Source organism: Lissotriton helveticus, chromosome 11 (assembly GCF_964261635.1).
Source record: "Lissotriton helveticus chromosome 11, aLisHel1.1, whole genome shotgun sequence".
NCBI lineage: Eukaryota > Metazoa > Chordata > Amphibia > Caudata > Salamandridae > Lissotriton > Lissotriton helveticus.
Genome location: NC_136072.1, coordinates 189,012,465 through 189,038,336, shown reverse-complemented (window position 1 = coordinate 189,038,336; position 25,872 = coordinate 189,012,465). Strand labels below are relative to the sequence as shown.

Genomic DNA, 25,872 nt, shown 5'->3' with positions numbered 1-25,872 from the left:
TTTGAGAGGAAGAGCAGCAACCTCCTGCCAACACACAGGCTTGATTGATTTGTATTCCTATAAGAATTGTGTACTTCAAGAAGCAAGTAAAGTCCCAAAGAATCCATTTTAAAAATGTTTAGAAAGGATTGAGAACACCTGACCCGTGAGAAGGGCCAGTAAAATATTTCCAGCATGTGGACTTCATTCCTGGCTCTTTGTCGCATTGGGACAGCTCAAACTAAAGAAGTCTTATCTACAGTTTTGCACTTCAAGAATCGAAGAGACCATCAGTCTGATTGCTGCTTTGAACCACCTTAATGAAGTGGGTTGTTCAGTCTGGAAGCAGAGTTTAGTACTGTTAAGAAGCTATACACACTCATGAGAAGCAATGTCCTGTCTTTTCCAAGAGTCAACTTGTGCCCAGATATTGTGGATCCTCAAAAATGATTTTGGATAACCTTCAGCTGGTTTGCAAATAAGCAAAGGTAGAGAACGAGACACTGGAATGAGAGTATGAGGAAAGTAGTTATGCTATCAAAGGTGTCATATGAGATGTCATCAATGACATCATCTGTGTATTATGAACTGTGTGTGTATATATATACATATATATATACATATATATATATATATATATATATATATATATATATATATATATATATATATATATATATAGCCAAAAGAGAAGGTTGCCCTCGAGTGAAGACGCCACTCGTGTGGAGTTTAAAACCTTTAATCGAAGACTTCAGGGTAACAATCTTCCCCTTCCACATCACTCTTCAGAGCCCAATGCGTTTCAAACATTGTGTGTCCTTGATCACGGGCTAAAGGAAAGGAGCAGCGGCGGGTATCATGCAGAGCACCTGATAATGACACAAAGTCCCACCCAGTGGGCGTGTGCTGAACCAGCATACTGGAACATGTAGTTCTGCACAATTCTTCCCCCAGTGGGTGCCGCCTTGCCCCTCATAATAATTCCAATACGATCCTCAGTGGGTAGACAGGAGCTTAGAAAAACTGCCACACTGTTCATTTATATACACATATATATCCTTTCAGGCATAGAGTGATGCATAAATTATGCAAAAAAGAAGCAGTGAACTCTGGGTAGTTCTCAAGCTTAGGTGGAAAGCAGCTCCAATGAGAGCGAAACATGTGTCAGTGGTTGCTTCTATTAATTTCAGGTTGACTTGGTTGGTATTTTACCAATTCAAACCTGTGATACTGTGCCTGGCGTGGTAAAAGGCTTTTGTCATTTTAAAGCTTGGCAAGGAAGGCACTGTGCTAGTCCCATGCTTAAACCTTTGATGTGGAAATGGCAAAAGACTTTAGGGGATATGTACAATGAAGTGGCGGAGCGTGTCGTTAGCCTCCTGGGCTTAACAGCACACTCCGCCACTTTGGAAACGCAAGGCTGCACCATATTTACAAGAATGTGGGGCAGCCTTGCGTTTCCCCCTGCGATGGCGCTAAGTTTAACAAGTTAGCGCCAACGCAGGCACCCTTGCACCAGAGTGCAAGGGTGTCTGTGTGCAAGGGAGGATTGGTTATGTGTAGGAAGGTGTCCCTTCCTGCACATAAACAATCCTAAAATGCCATTTTGTAACCTTCATTTGTGCTGATTCATGCAGCACCCATGAAAGTTACAAAATGGCATTTTTCAAATTTTTTTCTTTATGTACAGGAAGGGACACCTTCCTGTACATAAACAAACCATGGCATTTTGCCTTTTTCCATGTGTGCTGCATAAGGCAGCACACAACGAAAACGCAAAAACTAGGAGAAATAATGCATTCCTCCTCGTTTCGCCAACTTAAGACCAAGATTTTCCTGGTCTTATTTTTGGCGCTGCCTCCCATGTACGCCACCCTTGTACATAGGGGACAGCGTCAAATACAATGGGTGTTGCGGTGAGATGCCCACCACAACACCCACTGCACGTCCCTTTCACGCTAAACATAGCATGAAAGGGTGCCTTATGTACAAGGCAGAGTTAAGCCACGTTAAGTGGCTTAACGCTGCCTTGTACATAAGGCAAGGCCCCTATCGCCACAGGAATGTCACAAAAGGTGGCGTTCCCATGGCGATAGGGGCTTGTACACATGCCCCTTTGTCCCTTTCTATCTTGCCGTGGATGGCTCCTGCTAATCCTATGCTTAAAGACTTTGATAGAAAAGCAGACATTTGAGATGAGCAAATTTAGAGTATTGCTGATGTTGAGGGTGCTCTATACTGAAGCTGCTTTCCACATAAACTTGACAACTATCCATAGTTCTCAACTTCTTTTTTTGCATAATTTATGCATCACTCTATGCCTGAAAGGGTATTGTTTTGACTTATACTAGGTACTCCCTTGTGTCTGGACAAAGCTTTAACTCTCTGAAGAGCTCTAATTAGAGTGAAACACGTGTCAGTGGTTACTTTTATTCATTTCAGGTTGGCTTGGTTGGTATTTTACCAATTCAAAGCTGTAATAGTGTGCATGGAGTGGTGAAAGGCTTTTGTCATTTTACAGCTCAGCAGCATTATGCTAGTCCTATTTTCAAAACGTTGCTGTGGAAATGGCAATAGACTTTGCCCCTTTCTATCTCGGCGTGGATGGCACTGGCTAATCCTATGTTTAAAGACTTTGATAGAAAAGCAGACAGGGACTATGGACTTATGATGGTGCATGTCTTGTATGATGAAGCTTGTGTGGAGATCTAATGGATAGAAAGTTTGGAGGCCACAAGCCAGCCGCAGGCAAGAGTGGGCCACCAGAGGGTTCAGAGTTGTTTAGTGATGAAAGAAGGTCTTGCATAACATCTGAAGTTGTGTGTTGCCAGACCAAAAATTAATTTGCAAGAGTCATTAGTGAATAGTTTAAGCTTGCCACAAAGAGCTACCAGACTCGCTTCCTACCAAAAAAAAGCAAAAAGAACAATCGAGCAATTAAAATGCAAATTTGTCAGTAAGTACATCAAAGAATACACACGGACTCTGAAGTACAAGCTTCACTTCATGTTGCTTTTGCAGCCCAACAAAAGTGATACTTGAACACCATAATTTATGGGAACATAAATGGGACAATGTAACAACACACGAAATGCCCTGACCTTGAAGGACATCCCAACAAATCAATGGTAAATCATGAAAACCCTGAACCAAAGCCCACTCTCAGTACTACTTCTCAAGTGTGTATATCCTTAAAGTCCTGGTTATACAAGATCTGACAAACAGCGAAAGCTTCTACAAGAAAACCTAACAAAGAAGAAAGCCGGACGTCTCATCTTCATAATAGAGATTGCATTTTTGAAAGCACCTTCTGTCTTGAGATATGTACAGCTGTATTTAAAAAAAACAATTCATGATTGTTTTACCTCATGCACAAGTTCTTCAAATATGGACTCATTTTGATTTTAGGGCAAATGTTGGTGAATTCCCTCTACACTCTTGCGGTCCAACTCTTGGGCTGTACTTCAGATCCCTCATGTGAAGAGGGCTAGATGTGAGGTGGAGAGAATTCCATATTTGGGGTCCTGATTTTGGAATGAGCTACCACTAGCTCTATCACAGCCACTTCAGGAAAGAAATAACTGATCTTTTGTTCTGGCGAACCTTCTATTCTTACTTTGGTTACCAAATTTTTGATTCTCCGTTATTTTATTATCATTTTTTTGTTGTTGTTTTATCTTATTGCCCCTCTTGTTCAGCATCTAGCACTAAAAAAACTTTGGTGATTAATGCTTGCAAAAACAAATAAAGAAAATTAAATAATACAACGGTTTAAATTCTGGTAACTGGAATAACTGAAAAATATATTTGTAGGAGTCATTAAACATTTCCTTGTAATCCACCTAGAAATCTGTGAATTTTTGTATCCAATTCTTCACTGTTCTTAATGCATCTTTGCTTGGCTATAATAATGTAATTAACTTTAACTGTATTTTTGTTTTAATACTGTAAAAGCTTCAAAGAACAGGGAGTGGGAAGAAGAGGACTACGTCTTGGTGGATGCGGAACAGCAGAACAGTCAGTGAAGATGATGTTGAAGGGCAAACCTGGTCTTATACATCTTTGTTGGACTTCTTCAAGTCCAATAAAAAAAGAATTCTGCTGAACCCTATTTTCTGTTCTCGTACAAAGCTCACATTCAAGATGTATAAAACCCGTATAATAATGTGCAAAAAACAGGTCAGACCGAACCAAAATAGAAGCAAACATTTTAGATGTGGCAATCAGGCACATTTAAATTCCATATAGTTTCTATGACCTCAGATAAAGGTCTTCAAAAGTATGGATGTAAATATGCTGATGGATAGATGTGTTATTACTATTCTTTACAAACGTAAAACTTGGCAAATAATTCTTCTTGCGCAGAATCAGCCTTGCCTCAGGGAAGTACTGCAGTTGTGCCACGAGTTGTTCTTCACGCTTTGCCAAAGAGTTAGAAGACAAAAAACTATTCAGAACTTGCCAGAGAAGTAATAGACCTGAAAAGTGTGGTCTGCCAATAGATTTTGGTATGGCTTTGTGGAAAAGTAAATTTTGCCATGTTCTGTGTCCCTACGCCTCATCCATCATATGTTATGTGTGCATGACCAATATGCATATGTTATTCCCCATGTCCGATTAAAGACGCAATTATAGTTGTGTCCACCTCTGGTATGTCATTTTCCAGTCCTCGTGAATACTACGAATATCAGGCCTATGTAAAGTAATGTTGCCACGTTTCCCAGTGTGCACGTTATTCCATTATAAAGTCCCCGTTTCCAGGCCTCAAAAGGGCCCGGACCAAAGATTCAGCTCCTGTCTCCTGAAAGCCTCGCTGAGGAGCGATACAGCCCCCACCTGTATCCTCGACCCTTCACTTACTTCCTGCCTCGCAGTGCCCGGTGCAGCTTGGCTCTGCCTCTGAGTCTGCCAAAAGTATGTTATAGTTCCAGCTATCAGTTCAGTCCTCCTCCTCTGCATTCCTAAGCTACTGAACTGCATCAATAGTTTCCGTCATTGTCTAGCCTTCTCGTCTCCACGTTAGAGAAATACTGTATTTAATGGTCATTTAGTATTCTTCATCACGCACTTCATGTAGAATAATGCATGGTCCAGTCTTAGAGTCAAGTTAGCTTTTCCCCTCATGACTTCTAGTTTATATCAACATGTTCCCTAAACATTAGATACCAGATAGGGTTTAGGTACATGTCGCTCCGACCCTCCAGACTCTAGTCTCTGCTCCTAGCACAGAGTTCGTAGCCCCCAGCTTCTCCTAGTAACACGTCATTGCTAGTTTTCGCGCACCATTAGGTTAGAGGTCCCGGCTCCTTAGGTAGCCCCCTCCTATGTTTCCGCCCATTCATGACATATTCTGTTACGTTTGCATCACATGTCTATGTATACTCCCAGTTACACCTCTTTTTACTGTTATCTTTCGCGACTGCTACGCGTCACACCTTCTGCTCCACCCACTGCTACGCCTACTGCAATGTAATGCTATGTGTTCGCGCTATGTATATATGCCTGTGTTTTGTTATTGAATGTTAGCGCGCTCATCCCAGACCTAGCCCCAGCAGCTGCTGGGCCTCTTTTCCCCTGTTGGGCCCCAGTTGTCCTGCTGGGCCCTGTCATTCTGTTCCTATGCAGGTTGTCCTGATCCTGTCCTTATGCTGTAATAAACCTGCAGAAACTCCTACTACCTCGAATCTTGACTCTTATTTATTGAGCTATCTGTTATGCTATAAGTCTAGTCAAAAATAGGGTATTATTTATTTATTTACCACATAATGGCGCCCGAATAGGGACTTGCCCTTTCCCCACGCGTCGGTGAAGCCACGCCGACCCCCTGACCCTCTGCAGTCGTGACGGAACTCTTCTGCGCAGTGGCAGATATTTCTGCTCAAGTATCCCTCAGGCCCACGGAGGAGACGGAGGAGGCGGTCCAGCATCCAAACGAGACGGTGGAGGAACGCGGCGAGTCCCGACCAGAGCCCAAGCCGAGAGTCCAAGGTCCGAGGTATCCGGAGGCCCACCTGTAACTGAAGTCCGAAGTCCGTCGTCGTAGCAGTCCAGTCCCGTTCGAGGCCTTCCGTTCCGTGCTGCCCGGTGAGTACCATTGCTGGGGTAGTATCTAGACAGGACCAATCTAAATTGACTCCTGGTCCGTGGGTTGGTGGTGCCCAGACTCACAAACGAAGTGTTCACCTAGGTGGATACGGGTCTTGATGTGTCCCTTTATGGGACCGGTATGTTCCGTACTGTTACAGCAGTGCATCCAGTAACTCTAGTCTGTTCCGTTCTCGAGAAAATCTGTTCTATTTCTGTTCTCAGTATTCCAGGTAATATTCTGTTCGAACTGTTATTTATAATGTTCTTCATGTAATTTACTGTTGTGGTATGAGTGCGATGTGATTTCGTGTTTTTATTGTGTATTGTATTGTGTCCAGATTACAGTTCAGTCATGCCTATATTTTCCAAGTTACGTCAGTTAAAAACTAGAAAAGGTTTATTAGAGGAAGCAGTTCCTGTCCCGCCTAGGGACAGTCCAGGTCATTTTATGTATCAGAAACATGGCATAAGCGCCATATTGTATCTAGATTTATGGGTAGAGTATACCAAACAGTTAGAAGAAAAGTATAGATGGCCCGTATCGGGTACATGGGATGCCGAATGTATCATGCGAGTAGAAGAAGCATTATGGAAAAAGAAAGCCAGACAGTCACAGAAAGATGCCATCGAGTTATGGCGTAAGGAAGCTCATAGAAGAACGGAAAAGGAAGTCAGAAAGTCAGAATTAAGTAGAGAATCCCAAGAACGAGCCCAAGAAAGAGAATTAATCGAGATAGGTGAACAAGTCAAAGCCGAACAGTCAGACAGACAGAGGCATGCCCTTATTAAGGGTATGTATCCTCTTCTTGCCGAAGGTGTACCAAAAGCGACCCCAGAGGCATCTAGTAATTTCCCGCCACCATTAATTCCGACCAAGCTACGTCACAAACCGACCGCAGCTGATATTTTTATTTCGTCCTATCTGGACGACACAGTCCCAGAATATGCAAATCCTGTTCGCGCTCCGCTAGTCCCTGTAAATCAGGCACTTCCCGCTCTTCCAGACACCGGAGTACCTGTTACGGTACCCCCGGTCCAGTCTACAGTTCCATTTCCCACTCTGCCAGGACGTAGAGCCTCAGTAGACGACTCCAGTCTAGGAGCCGCAGGAGGAGCTACTCCTCAAACCCCGCCGCCACACAAGCGTTTATCGGCACTCGAATTACATGCTCAAGCATCACAGCGTACTCCTAAAAGTAATAAGTCTGTTACAGAAATCAGGCAAGCCCTTAACGAATGTGTTTATGATCCAGTTCCAGGCGAATATACTATGGTTTTATATTCCTTACGTGTAAGGAGAGTGACCGAGTATCTAGTCACCTTGCCGAACATGAAAGAAGATCTAGACAGAATATATCGTTTCATCCGTACAGGGGATGATCCAGAAAGTATTGGCGAGATTATGTCTCAAAGGAAAGCCGAGATTCAGCTCATGATATTAAAGTTCCTGATCAATTGTCTAATAAGAGAACAAGATTACCCGTCTAAAGATCCCGCCGAAATGAGAATCCTGACAAGGTGGAGTGATAATATAGCCGAGGGTAAGCACAAGACCGTCAGTGCCATGGAGAGTATGTACAAGAAAATTCGTAAAGAAATAATAAGGTTACACGACCAGCGTAAAGCAGCACAAGTAAGCGAGAAAGAAAGTATCTCTGATCCTGAAGAAGAGAACGAGAATCCCGCCAGAATAGCGTATGTAGGAAAATCTAGATTTCCAGATCGCCATTTACGCCTAGAACCCAAGTCTATTTTTCATCATTCAGCGCCAGAACAAGGTTCTCTAGAACAAGTATTTCAAGCTACCGATCACATTCTGAAATCACGAGTCGGTTACAGTGAATTAAGTACCATGCATGAACAAGAACTAGCCCGATCAGCAGTCCGATGGATTACTGATTCTACCACTTTTCCAGACGAAATAGTGGCACAAATGTTTCTGAAACTGCCCCCAGCCGAGCAACGACTGGTGGGTATGTATATGATCCAGTACCTCATTACTCTGTATGAGGGTCAACACTCTGATCCAGGCCCGTTACATGATATCCTGAACGAGTTACTCCAGTATAGATGGAGAGGTCTAGGTACCGATTTAATTAGTGTCATTCTAGAACAGCGCCACAAATATAGAACGTTTCTGAACCCGCATTTTGTTCATGTCTCACCCCCAGAAAGTAAGCCATTCTACATAGACAGACAGAATCCGTTACGAGAAGTCCACCCAGTCCAAGGGGCGGGTGGCGTAATGCAACGAGTGTTTGTATACACTCCAATTTCAAAGATGGAACTTCTTGAAATGAAGAAATTAATTCCCTGTCATGACAAAGATCCAGCAGGGTTCCATAGAGAATTAAAAGACATGCTCCGTATGGGAGAATACACTTACCCAGACATCATTAAAATGTTAAAGGTCCTGTTACCCGCAGGGGTGTATGAAAAGTTAAAGGAAAAAGAATGGGAGGTGGGAGAGAAAAAGATCGATTGGGCAGCTCTAGAAGCTGAAGACAAGGCACGAGTACCAGGTACCGGTCTTGGAGATAAATGTAAAGAATTACCAGAATTACTGATTCAAGTTTTACCCAGATTATTGACAACTAGGAAAGAAGACTGGGATGCAATCTCAGCCTGTAAACAGAAACAAGATGAAGATATTAGTGATTTTTATTCTAGATTCGAAAAATGTTTTAGTATCAACAGTGGTCTCAAGACAAGTAGTGAGTCATACCCTCATCTTTTCGTCACCAAATTAGTCGAGAATTCAAGTCCGCAAATTAAAAATCGAGTTTTGAAAGTCGAAAGCACCTGGCAAGCAAATACTCCGTCCCAGATGCTCCAGATGCTCCAGTATCACCAGAATAGAATCAGAGAAGAGCAAGAACACGAGAGAAAACGTATGAAAGACACGAAAATGAAAGTGCTAGTTGCACAATCTGTTCCTCAAGACAGTCAGAAGAAGGGTCCGAATCAAGCCAGTCATCCTGCAGCTCCCGTTAGAGGGAACTGCAATTATTGTAAACAGCCAGGTCATTTTATAAACAAGTGTGCAGTTCTGAAACATAATATAGCTACTGGTAAGACTAAAGAAAGACCACGTCCGCCTAGACAAGAACAAGTTTCACAGATTCCTCAGTCACAGAATGCACCACAGACAGTTACAGTACCGCAGCCTATTGCTGCAACACAGCACGTTACATCACAGATGTACCAGTATGCACAGTCTGAGTATCCAGAGTATCAGTCATATTCATGAAACAGCCTAGAGAGGGAGGTAGGCTTGCCTCTCATCGAGATACCTGTAGATCAAGAAGGTCCCTATGTTCACAGTCAAGTATTAGGGAAAGACAGAAAGTTTTTGATCGATACAGGGGCAAGTAGGACCACAATTAGTCATGCCGAAGTTCCAGGGGCTCCGCTCTCAGGCTCAAGAAATGTTTCCCTTGGATTTTCAGGAAAACCAATAGTTAATGAGATATCTAAGCCAGTCACTCTAGAAGTAGGTCCATTGTCCCGTACTACTGATCTGTTACTTACTAAGTCATGTCCAGAAAATCTGTTAGGCATTAAGACACTGAAAGAATTAGGTGCAGTTATTTGCTGTTCCCCAGAGGGAATACGTCTGTTCCTACGTGACTTTAAGGGTCACTATGTATTACGAGATTTTGATTCAAGATTGTCTAATGTTCCGCAGCATTTATGGGCGCAAGGTCCAACTGATGTAGGTTATATGCAAATCACACCCCATCGTGTGACTCTCAAGCCAGGTGTAGTGTTACCACGAATCAGGCAGTACAGATTGCCACCTGAGGCTGTAGCAGCCTTATCCAAAATTATTGACGAGCTCATGGCTCAAGGAGTAGTTGTAGAAACTGACTCCAATGTATGTAATTCTCCGATCATTCCAGTCATGAAACGTACTGATCCAAATGCACCCCCAGTATATCGATTAGTGATTGATTTACGAGAGCTTAATAAATGTATTATTCCTCAGTACCCAGTTGTCCCAGATATTTCTTCCCTGTTAACAGCCATTGATTCCGAAGCCATGTTTTTCACTGTCATAGACCTTAAGAATGCATTTTTTAGTGTTCCAATTCATCCAGACAGTCAGTTTCTTTTCGGATTTTGTTTAAATGGAAGGAGCTATATGTTTACACGCGCTCCTCAAGGTTTCACAGAAAGCCCTAGTATTTACAGTCAAGCACTTAAGAGACAACTAGACAACATTCACATGCCAACTGACTCTGCCCTGCTCCAGTATGTCGATGATCTACTGATCACAGCCCGTTCTGAACGCACCTGTGAGCGAGCATCACTTACAGTCCTGTATTTCCTTGCCGAGATGGGGCACAAGGTGTCACCTTCGAAGCTTCAATTCTGTGTCCAGCAAGTGGTATACTTAGGACACTTGCTGTCCAAGAGGGGTAGGCAGTTGACACCAGACCGTATCCAGTTAATAGCGAGTCTTCCCCAGCCCAGAACCCAGAAGGAGGTACGTGCCTTTATCGGCCTTACTTCTTATTGTAGACAATGGATTCCCCAGTATGCATTTCTAGCCAAGCCACTGATACAGTTAACGACACAGGAGGCAGCCGTATCGACTGTCCTCCCTTGGACATCTGACCATACACTTAGTTTCAACGAGTTAAAGAAAGCCTTATGTCAAGCTCCAGTTCTAGCTACACCGAACTACAGTAAGCCTTTTACACTTTTCGTTACTGAACGCGAAGGTACAGCATTGTCTGTTCTCACGCAAGATCAAGCAGGACAATACAAGCCCTGTGCTTATTTTTCTAGCACATTAGATCCAGTCGCCCAGGCGTTGCCTGCGTGCCTCAAGTCAGTTGCAGCCACAGCACTAGCTATCAGACAAAGTGATTCTATAGTTTTAGGACATTCCCTGACCGTACAAGTTCCACATTCAGTAGAAGTTCTTTTAAACCGAACACAAACTCAGCACTTGACAATTGCACGTTTAACAGGTTATGAATTAACACTGTTCCAGCCACACATAGAAATCAGACGCTGCAACGTTCTGAATCCCGCTACACTGTTACCATCAGTTAATTCAAATTCTGACCCACATGATTGTGTGGAAGTAGTTAACATTACGACTAAGCCAAGACAAGACCTGACAGATATTCCGTTATCAGATCCTGACCTGACACTTTATGTGGATGGTTCATGTATGAGAACTAGTACAGGAGAACTAGTCGCCGCGTATGCAGTGACTACTGACACTGAAGTTATTGAAACACACCGTATTGACACCCTGTCCGCTCAAGCAGCAGAGCTAGTCGCTCTGACACAAGCCTGTATACATGCCAAGAACCTGAAAGTTAATGTTTACACAGATTCACGTTACGCATTCGGAGTTGTACACGACTTCGGAGTGCTCTGGCAGGAGAGAGGTTTCATGACTTCTCATGGAACCAAGATTCAGCATGGTCTCCTTATTCAAGCCCTGTTAGATGCCATACATTTACCGACATCTATTGCTATCATGAAGTGTAAAGCACATACGAAAGTTACTGACATTATTTCCCAAGGTAATGATTTAGCAGACCGCAAAGCCAAGCTTACAGCACAGACTCCAGACATTCCAGTAAACATGACACATACTCCAGATCTGACTACATGCATGACAGTTAAGGACCCTACACAAGATGTCATAGATATCCAGTTACATGCTACCCCCGATGAAATCAAGCAATGGTCTGAACAAGGAGGGGTCCAGACAGATCAAGGATGGTTAACGAAGGGTAGAGCCACATGGTTTCTCCCCGACTCTATGGTTCAAGTCATTATTAATACCGCACATAGTCCAGCACATTTAGGAGAAAAAGCTATGTTAGACAGTATCCAGAACATTTGGTTCAACAAGCATTTACGAGCTGCAGCCAAGCAGAAAGTCCGTACCTGTATGATATGTTGTCAGTTTAACCCAGGTAAAAGTGTCCCGGTGGAACAAGGTGGTTTCCAGCCCCCTGACCACCCTTTTGAGGTCCTCCAGATGGATTATATTCAAATGGAGCGATGTCGAGGTTTCAAGTATGTCCTTGTAGTTGTATGCGCTTTGTCCAGGTGGACAGAAGCATATCCAGTCCCAGATTACACAGCCGCGACCACTGCCAAGCAGTTGGTTCGTGAATTTTTCCCTAGATACGGACTCCCTAGAGTCGTATATTCTGATAACGGTCAGCCATTCTCATCCGAACTCATGAAACACGTTTCCCTTTTGTTAGGGTACCAGTGGAAGTTCCATTGTGTACGCCATCCTGAAGCAGCCGGTCTCGTAGAGAGACATAATCAGACTCTGAAAATCCGCATTGCAAAAGTCTGTAAGGACAAAGGTGTGGACTGGTTAGTAGCTCTGCCAGTCGCTTTGTTTTATATGCGCATGGTCGCACATTCCAGATCAGGTCTGTCCCCGTATGAGGTCGTATTCGGCCGCCCCCCTAACATGTGGGGTACTCCTAGACCCCGAAGTATTACCGATGTTTCATGTAATATGCTGACAGATTACCTAGCTTCCTTGATGTCTGCCCTCAACTCATGTCGTTCACAGGTTGCCGCCGCATTTCCAGACAATACCGAGGTGGCACCGCACGAGATCGTTCCAGGCTCTCTTGTAATGGTCCGAAATTTTGACAGATCAAGTCCGCTGGAACCACGTTGGAAGGAGCCACGTCAGGTCCTCTTGACCACCCGAACTGCCGTCAAGTTGGAAGGCAGGAAGGGGTGGGTCCACCTCTCTCATGTAAAACTTTTCAATGAATTGAAATCAGTCTCCAAGAACATTTCCAAGGATTTCCAGGATTCGAAAGACTGCCAGAACATTGTTTTAAAGGACTGTCCCGCACAAGACATTATTACAACCCCTCCCTTGTTAGAGAAAACTCCGCAGCAGGAGTATAAGCTCAAATTAAGGTCTAGTAAAATAAGTCAGTCAGTTTGATTGTATAAGTCCTCCCCTAGGTGAAACGGTTAGACTGTTTCTGACATGTATAAAATAGACCCCCATAGTGAGAGAGTCAGTCGAAGTTCACTTCAATGTATCGTTTTTCTGAGTTTCGTATTATTTATCAGCATAATGATTTCCTGCACCAGCTATGCATTTTTCCTGTATTTACCAGTTCCTCATGTAAATATGTCTACTAATGCTACAGTAGAGCACACGTTTAGTGATCTGCCTCCTCACGAATATTCATACCGCCTCGCTATGCGTAACAACACATTCATCCGTATGTTACATTATTCACACCAGACCAGCAATGCCACTAATTGTTGGGTGTGTGGTCGACTCCCCCCTTTCCAGACACCGAAGGGAGTTCTGCCACTCTTTCCTTATCCATTCTCACATAATGGTTCGTGTGGAGCATGGTCCACGTTAACGTCATCCTCAACAGATATGTCTTTTCTTAACAGTACATGTTTTCCAGACAAGCAAGGTCTTCCCCACAGAACAGGTTTAGATCTAGAAAACGAAGTATATAATTTAGGTAATTATTCGTCGAATTTCATGGTCCTGAATGTTCAGTCTGATACTACTCCAGACTTACCTGCTATTTCAGTACTACCTGTCAAAGGCGAATTATGTGTCCGTAGTTATGGTTCTGTACATGTAGGTCATAGTGAATGTACTACTGTTATCCAGTATAGTGACAGTGGGAAATCTATTTTCAAAGCTTCACGTCATTCTTATTTTATTTGTGGTCAGACCGCATATGTCCGTCTGCCCCTCGATTGGGAGGGAACCTGTTACATTGCCTTCCTACTGCCACCTGTTTTTCTAGCCCCATCTGATTATCACAGAAACACACATCTAGTACACATTAGACATAGAAGGGAGTCCCCAATTGTCGATTATACTGAAACTACTCTAGAACAGTATACAGATTTCAATAAAGGTTTCTTCTTCTTTGTAGGACCTGTCCAGAATAGTAAACTGATCCGTAGGTTAACAAGAACCCTTGAAGCTGTAGTTAATGAGACTGCCTCTGCTCTAGGTAACCTAACCGAAGAACAATCTGCTATGAGATTTGTCGTTTTGCAAAATCGTCTCGTCCTTGACGTCATACTGGCCGATAGGGGCGGGGCCTGTAGAGTCATCGAATCTAGTTGCTGCATTTTCATTCCAAATAACGCGCCGTCTGTTTATTCAGCTATAACCAGACTCCATAAAATTGCCCATCTGTTACATCAAGATCCAGGCACCTGGACATGGTCCGGTTGGTTCTGGAATATAATTTCCGCATGGGGATGGAAAGTCCTGTCCTTTCTAGGTATTGCAGGAGCGATCATATTTAGCTGCTGCCTCTGTATACAATGTGGCCCTGCGATTTGCAGCATGTGTGCTACCTCTTGTATTCCTAGTCCCAAGCCCCGTTCTAAATCCCGTTCCCAGACAATTCGAGACGAGCAAATGGTACTGTATGAAATGATAGATGGTATCATGAAAATTGATGTTTCCTGATGGAAACGTAGTGACAAGGAGGGAATGTGGAAAAGTAAATTTTGCCATGTTCTGTGTCCCTACGCCTCATCCATCATATGTTATGTGTGCATGACCAATATGCATATGTTATTCCCCATGTCCGATTAAAGACGCAATTATAGTTGTGTCCACCTCTGGTATGTCATTTTCCAGTCCTCGTGAATACTACGAATATCAGGCCTATGTAAAGTAATGTTGCCACGTTTCCCAGTGTGCACGTTATTCCATTATAAAGTCCCCGTTTCCAGGCCTCAAAAGGGCCCGGACCACAGATTCAGCTCCTGTCTCCTGAAAGCCTCGCTGAGGAGCGATACAGCCCCCACCTGTATCCTCGACCCTTCACTTACTTCCTGCCTCGCAGTGCCCGGTGCAGCTTGGCTCTGCCTCTGAGTCTGCCAAAAGTATGTTATAGTTCCAGCTATCAGTTCAGTCCTCCTCCTCTGCATTCCTAAGCTACTGAACTGCATCAATAGTTTCCGTCATTGTCTAGCCTTCTCGTCTCCACGTTAGAGAAATACTGTATTTAATGGTCATTTAGTATTCTTCATCACGCACTTCATGTAGAATAATGCATGGTCCAGTCTTAGAGTCAAGTTAGCTTTTCCCCTCATGACTTCTAGTTTATATCAACATGTTCCCTAAACATTAGATACCAGATAGGGTTTAGGTACATGTCGCTCCGACCCTCCAGACTCTAGTCTCTGCTCCTAGCACAGAGTTCGTAGCCCCCAGCTTCTCCTAGTAACACGTCATTGCTAGTTTTCGCGCACCATTAGGTTAGAGGTCCCGGCTCCTTAGGTAGCCCCCTCCTATGTTTCCGCCCATTCATGACATATTCTGTTACGTTTGCATCACATGTCTATGTATACTCCCAGTTACACCTCTTTTTACTGTTATCTTTCGCGACTGCTACGCGTCACACCTTCTGCTCCACCCACTGCTACGCCTACTGCAATGTAATGCTATGTGTTCGCGCTATGTATATATGCCTGTGTTTTGTTATTGAATGTTAGCGCGCTCATCCCAGACCTAGCCCCAGCAGCTGCTGGGCCTCTTTTCCCCTGTTGGGCCCCAGTTGTCCTGCTGGGCCCTGTCATTCTGTTCCTATGCAGGTTGTCCTGATCCTGTCCTTATGCTGTAATAAACCTGCAGAAACTCCTACTACCTCGAATCTTGACTCTTATTTATTGAGCTATCTGTTATGCTATAAGTCTAGTCAAAAATAGGGTATTATTTATTTATTTACCACAGCTTACATAAAAGAACGTGCTTGACTAATGGCTCTCACCTCAGTTTGAAAAGTAGCCGGTAAGGACTTATTTCTGATGCCTAGGACATCAGATCTCGTCCTACCTTTGAGCTATGGGAAGCTTGAAACCAAAGCAACCGTCACCAGCTCAATCTCAATCAGTCTCTAACAGAGAAGAAAAAAAAAAGAATATGGAAGCAGACCAAGTAAGTCATGGTCCTGGGAAGCTGTTGCTGATAAACCTTCATGGTTAGGCAAGATTCGTAGAGGAAGTCACAGAATAAATATCACAGGTGACAGGAAAGGTCCCAATACACCCATTCTCCTCTGAGGATAACAGATAGAGCCGAGTGGGGCCCTTGTGGGGGAAGGTGGGACATGCCACTAGACAAATCCCAGCATATTTTAGATGCACCTTCAATGCTTTGAACATAGTAAGATGGAAATGTGCTTCTCAGCCAGTGATGGACTCTTACTACACACAAGGATAGTCGACTATGAAACTGGTGGGAAATAACAGCAGGTATTTACAGGCTTTTGATCCAGTGCACATTGAGACAGAAGTACTGAAAGCAATTCTCCTACCAGCCAGAGGTTATCTCGGCACTGTCTCTAGCAGCTTACCTTCTCACTGATCAGGAAACCTGGGTAACACTGGCTGACTAGCCATTTGAAGTCCGCAGTGGTTGTAGGCTGGGAAGATGAGGAAGAGTTGGGTACAAACAACCAGTCACACTACTACCTTTGTAGCTGTAAACGTATTTCGAAAAAACTCTAGAAAAACCCACAACCAATTAAAGGATGCTCTGGACGAGTTTAGGCCACAGAGCATTCCAAGACCAATGATCAACAAATGCACTGTAAAAATCAACTTGACTTGCAAGATGGAATAAATCTTAAAACTAATCTGGTAAAAAGAATTATTTAATAAAAGAAAACTAAGAGCTCTAAAATCAAGACGCAAATGGGCAGAAAAATAAACAAGCTGCAATCACACTGATCGCTGATTAAAACTTTAGAGGAAGCAAACAAAGAAAGTGATAAAAGGTTTGGGCGGAACAAAAAAAAACAAACAACCGCAATCTGAATTCTGAACTAAAAAAAAAGGGGGGGGAAAGGAAATTAAATAATGGATGAACATATGCACACTTAACAAAAGCTTCAGTAAGGGAGGACAGAAGTAGCAGAGAAAGCTTTGGCATATTGTAGGAGAGACAGAAATGTGAACCTTTAAAAGGAAATGTTACAAGGGCTGAAAACATCAACATAGTGATCTAGGCTACAGACGTCTCAGTTAATTTTTAGAGCAAATGTTTATTGTGATGGATGAGAAAAACAAGGACGGAGAAGATGACAAGCCCACAAGGGCCATGTCTCAAATACAATAAATGTACACCAATAAGACACCACACTGAGACATCCACTATAAGGGGAGGGCCTGGCTGAACATGCACAATCCACCAAGAAAACATAACGAGAGTCAACCATGTCCCAGATGGATTTTGGAGTGAAGGGAATGGAAAGTATTATGAAATAACCATTTCAATTAGTTGCATCTTCCACACAATGTAGAACTAAAATAGGTAAACACAAGAGCAAGTAACAATCAACGCTCGTTTATTATACCTCACTCTCATTAACCTTTAGAACTGTAAAGCGACTGACGATTTTTAATGCTTGCAACAGCGAGACATAGAATTGACTCACCCACACTGAGCTCCCTAGACTCTAAGCTTAAAGCTCTCCAAAATACAGGTACGGTAAATGATTGTGGTAGCACGGTAATTGTAATACTACCTCAGAGCATTAACAGATTGTACAACTATCTATGAGGAGGGACACCAGGGTGTTGGGGCATTTGCTGAAAAGCTGACTGTTACATTTACCATTGTGTGAATGCTGGTCATCAACTTGCTTTGATAACTTTAATGCAGGGTCTACGTGCATGGAATGAAATGTCCATCTAGCACTCCATCAGCTAATACACCCCAATAATGAGGTGCACAACATCATAACTGATTATACAGTGCAGGTCCAGCCTAGCTGGACCCTCGTGACTGACATGTTAGTTAAGAAGCACCAGGAAAGTCACCATGATCTCCTAGTCCTACATCTCATACAATGCCCCTTTCAAGCACTCGGCAAAAAGCACTTAGGGCTGTAATAATGTGTTAATGGTAAACAATCCATATTTAATACTGTATAATAAATCAAAGTTAAAACCAAAATACTAAAATGTATTAAACAATCCAAATAATCAATTGCAAACGTTTATCGGAGTTGATGAAAAGAGAAATGCCATCAGCATTGTTGCGGACCTTATCCTTTCCTCATGAAGTAATAGACATATGTATGTGCGAAGTGCTAGTCTCAATTCTGAGGGGGGCAGTGGTAGGGGACACATACACACACACGCACACATCCTGGATTACCGTTTTTCAGATTGGGCACAATCATTTTTGTCTTCCTGTCCCTTCCAGGACTGTGTCCTTAGCCAAAAGAAGACCACTCGATTTTAGATTTTTATCTAACTTTTCCTTCTAGATTGACCTTTGAAAAAAACTGGAGTGAGCCCATTGTTCCAGTCTGACAAATGGACTGTAGTCTCTTAATCGCCATGATCTTCCCTCATGTGGTCAGCTCTTTCCAACACTTGTATCCCCTTTTTTCACTCTCTTGTACAAGAAAACCTCCTCCAATCAATATCCATTCTCTCATTATGCACTACTCTCTCTAGTGTACATAGATCTTTACTCATGTTTCTTTTATATATAGAAAACATCAATAGAAAGCAGAGATACAGGACTGAGAAGCTAAAAAGAGATATGCAGAGATTTCAGCTTGAAGCTCAGTAGAGAATGAAGAGGTGAATGTGACTGATATCTAAAGGAAGCTAAAACTGGCTGTACCATGATACTATAACGGGAATAAAGTAAGAGTCCAAAGACAGAACCCTACATAACACCAAAGTGAACATTAAAAGGGCTAGTCATTAAACTCTTCAAGGACACTGAAATGGCACAAGATATATAAAAGTGAAACCAATATTTAAGAGAGTCAGTGTTAGGTAGTTTAAGAAAATGAGAAAAGGTGAAACCATAGGAAAGCTTCATGTGGTACACCTGAAAAAGAAAGTTTGATATACATAATAAAGCAGTTTCAGTTAAAAACAGCAGACTGTAGAAGGGCTGAAGAAAATGAAGATAAGTGATGAATTGAGATAAAACAAAATGATTCAGGATTTTTTGCTAAATAAAAAAAGAAGAGAAACAGGATGGAAATTAGACAGATCAGAAGCGTCAAGTGTAGTGTTTAACAGGGAGACTAAATGCAGATTCAAAGGTATCAGGAAAAATACCAGATGTATGCAACGCAGTAACAAATATGAAAATTTATGACAGAAGATTTAGGAAGAGAATTCACAAAGGCTGATGTGCATGAATAACTGGGGGGAATAATAAATGTGGTTCAAGCCTAGAAAATTACAATCGTATCCTTTGTGACTTGACAGAAAGAATCAAGAATCGGCGGAGGTGCAGATAAAGAATCACAGGATAAAGTAGTTGAGGGTAATGATCAAGTAATTATAAGTTTGAGTAGGGGGAAAGCAGGTTTTAAAAGGAAAGGCAACTTCAATGTTATTAAATATGGAGGAAAGAGAAAGATTAGGGGCAATGGGGAGAAGTAGACAAATAACAAGTGGTGTGGATTATCAGATAGACTAAAATTAAGTGGCTGAAAGTACGATATTTTATCTATCCTAAGTTTAGAGAGACAAACAAAGTAGGGAAGAAAGAGAGACAATCAGGGAATTGGTGCTTGTTCTGTAAACACCCTTAAATGGCGAAATGAAGGGCTTAGTTCGTAAGATCCCAGTAACACTTAAGAAAATCTACTAAGGTCATAAATTTCCTTGAGTACGCCAATGACGAAAATGGATTCAATCATAATTTCTACCAGGTGGAAAATTCTGCACATATAAAGATGATGCGGATGTTTGTGTTCACATTTCACTCTTTTTCTTTCTCCAGGAGGTGCATATATTTCTTATTGATGAAACTCATTCCCCTGCACTCTCATTCAATAAGGAGGGTCTACCCCCTTGCTCCGCCTTTCAAAGTCACTTAACCTTTCCCTTGACAGAGTAAATTTGGGTTTGAGTTGAGGAATACACACTAGATTACAAGCCTTATGTTGTCGACCTAACTTTTCTTGAAGAAATACAAGGGAAGACCCACAAACCTAACCATAAACCCAAATTAGAGATTGCAAAAGATTGCATATATTCTACAAAACCTGATTCTGTGACGCAAAACAGATTTTTTGTTGTTGTTGCCTATATTGATTCATTTGTGAATCTGGTCCATTATAGACTGTCTTGCCATGAATTACAATGTGAACTACAAAGTACGCTAAAGCCTATCCTACTTTTCAATTAAACATTCTTCAGATGGTGTCTGGTTTGTACAGCTCTGAAAATCTGAGAACCAAATTGTACATATTTCCAGGGTCCACTTATCCATCGGCACTACCCTTGGCCACATACTGTAAGATTACACAGCTAAGACAGAGGCAACATGAATCAGGAGGTAGAAGAGTGCTTTTCAGCCTCATCAGAGATGGTGAAGTACGTTTTAGCAGGTTTTTATGATGGAAAAGATTAACTGTGGACTAACAGATCAATCTAAGATGCATTCATTTATATGGTGGACCTATATGGAAAGCACTGTAGGAGGAAAAGGCATGCACAAGGTAGGATAATGTGGCCATGGGCTATATTAGCCAAAACATACAGAACATTATGTGGCAAAACAGCTATTGAACACAGTGTTGTAATATTAGTTGTAGTATTTATGGAATATGGCAGTGGTTCCCAAACTTTTTTGACCTGTGGCTCCCCTGACCTAATCGGCAGTTGGCCGTGGCTCCCCACCATTTTTTTTTACCGGTGGGTGGGTGGTGTGTCCCTCCTGTTATCTTCCTTAAAGTATTTGGGACGCAATGAAGGTATTATATTGGTTGGAATGCTTGAATTATTAATCTCATTCACTGGCAATCACTTTGGCTGCATCCCAATCCATCGTTTTTTCCCCCAACAGAGTCCCAAACCCTTATTTATGCCAGCTGCTGCTTTCAGTACCTTTTGGTACTGAGACCCGCTCTGAGAAAATGGAACATTGAGTTTGGTCTGTCGTAATCAGGATCGCCAGCCTAATTTTTACACTAAAAAGGTCTGTCCTTCCATCTGTGTGCCCATCTATATCCAAACATATTCAACCATTTGCACACCTATCCACCATATATCCTTCCGTCCATCATTTCACTCATCCATCCACCCTTTCACTCATCCATCCATTATTCATCTACCCACCCTTTCACCCCATCCATCTGTACAATCATCCATGCATCCACTCTTCCACCCAGCCATCCATTCACTTACTCATCCATCCACCCATTCACTTACTCATCCATTCACCCAGTCATTTATCCTTCCACCCATTCACCCTTTCAGTCATTCATCCTCCCTTTCTCTCTCCATCCCCCTTTCACTTATCCATCCATCTACCCACCCATTTACTCATCCATTCATGAATCCATCTATTGATCCTATTACTCATCCATTCTTTCACTTATCCAACCATCCGTTCACTCATCCAGCCATCCGTTCTCTCATCCATCCACCCTTTCACTTCACTCATCTATCCATCCTGTTGTCCATCTACCCCCTTTCACTAACTCATCAATCCTTACATCCACCCTTTCACTCATCCATCCATTCACCATTTCACTTATCAATTCATCCATCCACCCATTCACTTGCCCATCATCTACCCTTTCATTCATCCACCCATCCATCCTTTCACACACCCATCCACCAATTCACTCGCCCATCAGCTGCCCTTTCACTCATCCATCCATCCTTTCACACACCCATCCACACTTTTACCCATCCATCTACCCTTCCACCCATACATCTACCCTTCCACCCATCCATCCATCTATTTACCTTTTCTCTCATCCATACTTCCATTCATTCACTCATCCATCCATCCTTTCTTTCATTATCTATCCATTCCCCCTTTCATTCATGCATTCGTCCTTTCAGTAATCCATCCAGCCATTCAGACATTCCTTCACTTATTTACTCACCCACCTTTTCACATTATGAGATGAGCCTTTGTTTGCAGAGTTGCAGGCAGAAGAGTCCCATCAAGAATGAACTACAGCAAGGGGTGGGCTGGTGGAGAGTTCACTATGCCCCTGCACATAGGCTGAATGAAAACGTAGACGTCATGCATGATACACAGTGCCAGGATGTGAGTTTACTGTAACATGGTGTTGTTTCCAGGGCTTTAAGTGGTGTAAAAAAAACTGGGGGGTCTCTTCAAAGGGGGTGTTTGACGTAATTAAGAGCGCAGCTTAAAACACATAGGCTAAAAATCTGCACTTAGCATAGTGTTTCGCCTCACTGGTATTATGTTGTTTCTGTCATTGCATCCAGATATATAAATACAGCAAGTATCATTACACCTCAACAAGCCAGGACTATTGGCTTTGTCAATGGTTGCTAGTTCCTTAAAAAAAAAAAAAAAAAAAAAAAGGAGCAACCATTGCTTTGTTGAATACAACATTGAAAATACTTCAGTTCTAAAATGACAGGACAGTGAGAGAACGATAACCCGTTCTTTTTAACTTGTTTTACAAGCTTCTTTGAATGAAGTGTTTTCTAACGTTGCAGCGTGGGCGTTTTACTTTTTATCGTACAGAATGCCCTTCTGTACACTGAGGCAGGAGGAGGCCGCCACATGGTGTCACACCCCCAGACTTCCCCATTGTCATTCAGTAAGTGGCAATCAGCGGCATACTGAATGACAATGGGCGGGAGGGGCTGCTCTTGTGCTCCTGGAGGAGTGCGAGGCGCCTCCAGCAGCAGGGGTGAGGCCTCTCACAGGGGGGCAGCGCTGCTCCCTGTGATGGCCAAAATTACAGATAAAAGGCCCGTGGAATTTACGGACGGTTGGTCATCCTAGTGTGCGCGGCGCCCCTGACACCTCATTACGGCGCGCCGCGGCGCACAGTTTGGGAACCACAGGAATATGGGGATCTGAAAAACCCAGCACACTCTGTGATTGTAGAAAGTGGAAATAGAAACATTCATTCAGCACAGGCCTTCAAAGTAAATTTGAATATGCAATTATAGTTAACTAGTAAAAGTACCAGGTTACTAATCACATTCAGAGCTACATGAATTGAGCTGGAGTGCTGTCATTGTATATATCTTCAGAAAGTCAAATACAACTTTTACTCCCAGATACCACAAACATGTGCCCCCACTGTATTGTTTCCACCTTTCCAAGAGAAATAAATGCCAGGCATTTGTTCACATTTTAAAATTCTGCAAAGCCCGGACATGATTCTTAAGTAAAACGTTACAGAAAATTGACTGTCTTCATTTTTAGGTCTCGCCTAGGCAGTGCTTGGCTGTCTATTTGAGACATGCTGTATTCAGGATATGGGCATAACGCTCCGCCCACTTTCAGCACAGCTTTTTAATTGGCTCTTCTAATCCCTGCTTAGTACCGCCTTGTGTTTTCTTGTACCCTCCCATGAGGACACCCCTTGTTACATGTGTTGTTACTCCTTAGGTTTTAATTACAGCCTCACAGCACTATTTTCTTAAAGGGCTTAAGTCAGGACACACGCTTGATCCTAAGCAAGGCAGGCAGTGGTTACTTTACTCACTAGCATAGCTCACATTTATATGAGACCTTCTATAAATTCCCTTCCACAGCTCCACACAGAGTACAACCTAATCCGGAATTAATATAATAATTATTTTGTCACATTTCAAAGCTACTAATTGTATATATGGACATAGCTATTTGAATGCACTCGTGGTACTGTCTTGCATGCAATGCATTATGGGTAGGATGGATTTACAATATCTTCTTCAACATGGCTAGGTAAAAAAATCTGCCTTTATAATGCCAATTACTCCAAATTTGCAGGGTGCAGTACTATATGTGGCCAAAAGAGGTCCCTTGGGACCTCCTTTGGCCACATATGGTACTGCACCTTGCAGCATGGCTAGGTAAAAAACACTGCCATTTATAATGCCAATAATGTGAGACCGATTGCAATTCCAAAGCAATAGGTCTCGCATTTGTTAAAGTTAGCTGTTGGCGTTGAAAATGACAATGTTTTTTACTTTTTTATACTATTGGCAATAGTGCTATGCAAATATAATAACTTTACTGCAAATAAAAAAACAAGAGTAAAAAACATTATTTTCAAAGCTAACATCTCTAACTTTAACAAATGCAAGACCTATTGCATTGCAAATGCTTATTAACATAGCCTTTCTGCCTTTGTTTAATTATCACTCAGGGGTCATAAGGGCAGCTATAGGACACATTTTAAAATGTTTTCTTCTACCGATAAGGGAAAGAAATACTGGCATTAAATGATTTTTCTCATTTTGTACCGGCAGGCATTAAAATATTGTTCGTGCATGAAGAAAATAGGCCAGGTGGCGGCCCAAGACCCTTGTTGGGTATAAGTCTTACTTTTTTATAGAAGAGCCTCATTCCTTTCCAATTTCAATGGATCACTAACTTTATGGGTCTCATATTAGATAATCAATGGTTTCTGTTAAAGCATTAACTTTCGCTCAAACCCTCAAATCCCAGTCCTTTGGGATATTCTATAATTTGAAGTATTGTCTATTTATTTGTTTATGACCTTTGTTATAAAACATTCAATTTACATTTGTTTGCATTTCCACTATTAGTCCCTGCGATAGGTCTATTATAACCAACGCACGTCAGATACTTTTATCCTTCTATAGACTCGCAAATTATGCTACTCATTTACAGGTAGAATTTGGGTGATGAGCACAAGGAAGCATAGCGAAGAACTTGCAACAAAGCAAATAATTGTGTTGCATTGTCACTCCTTTTTTGCCTAGATCCAAGACCAGCTGTCCGCATTCTTTAGCTGCAGCTCTAGAGTAGAATAAAGAGCGAAGTCTAAATTAATTACAGATTCGTACAATAAGATTGATCTCAGTAAAAAATACTAAGGCTGACTTAAAGGCAAGTTACATATATATCATGTTACATCTGTTTACTATTTATTTTCTATCATTTGGTTTAAATGCTCTTAACTTACGTGCATAGTTCATACAGCCTGCACCGCCTTCTCTTTGCGTCTCTGAGGTCTGGTCTGCAACGAAAAGTACTGTACTACTAATTCAACAGGAATTACAAACGTCGTGCCGCGCTGCTCCTGGGAGCATAGCAGTAGCCGCCATCTTTGAAAGGACGCATTTCCTTTGATCACAAGGCACATTTTCAACTTAGAAGAAGATAATTGGCAAAACGATTGATTTATTTACTAATGTCTTTATAAAAACATGTAAGTATTAACTGGTCTTTTGAAAAGTGTCGTTTTTATATTTGCCACTGCTAAAAACTATAAAAAGAGAATGCGCTTAAGTTCATAAAATCAACTACGTATTTTTATTCTGAAATAGAAATAAGTAAAAATACATAAATTAATGATTAGTTCCAGATCGTACAGCAGCGGCAAATTTATTTTCGCAATCGCTTGAAGGTAGAGCATGTAGCTTGCCATCGAATCAGACTCTCACACAGGCTCCTCACTCCTTCCATTGGGCTGGCTAAACACACCCATTAAATGGGGCGGGCTCCTGCATGTTTCGAAACGACGTTTCTACGAATAACAGAAGTTCATTTCAAACATAAACTTGGTGTCAGAGCCAGTGTCCTCAACAGTTTTAACAGGTTTAGCAAGAAAGCTGTTGGTTTCCGAGAAAGTTCTTTTTGAAAGTGTTTAAATGCAGATCTTTCGGTGGCTGTGAGATTTGTTCAAGGAGTGGTAATGCTACAAATGTAGGACAGCCAACCGTCCTGCATTTGCAGGTTTACCCTGCAGTTGTAACCCTTGTTCGACTGCCCTTCCTATTTTGGTCCCCCTCCACTTTAACCCTCTTAATGGACCAGCAGTTGCATTCTATCAGCCCTGTAAAATCGTATTGGTG

The 25,872-nt window shown here is 42.2% G+C and overlaps 1 protein-coding gene across 1 annotated transcript in view; it reads right to left on the bottom strand.

Annotated features, from left to right (window-relative positions):
* The window catches only part of TRIM59 (tripartite motif containing 59), a 73,418-nt gene extending 48,339 nt beyond the window's left edge, over positions 1 to 25,079 (bottom strand). The window contains exon 1 of the mRNA XM_078666778.1: positions 24,981 to 25,079. Within this exon, the coding sequence (XP_078522904.1) occupies positions 24,981 to 24,986 (6 nt within the window). The 5' untranslated portion in view covers positions 24,987 to 25,079. The remainder of the gene's footprint in view (positions 1 to 24,980) is intronic.
* Positions 25,080 to 25,872: the final 793 nt, after the last annotated feature.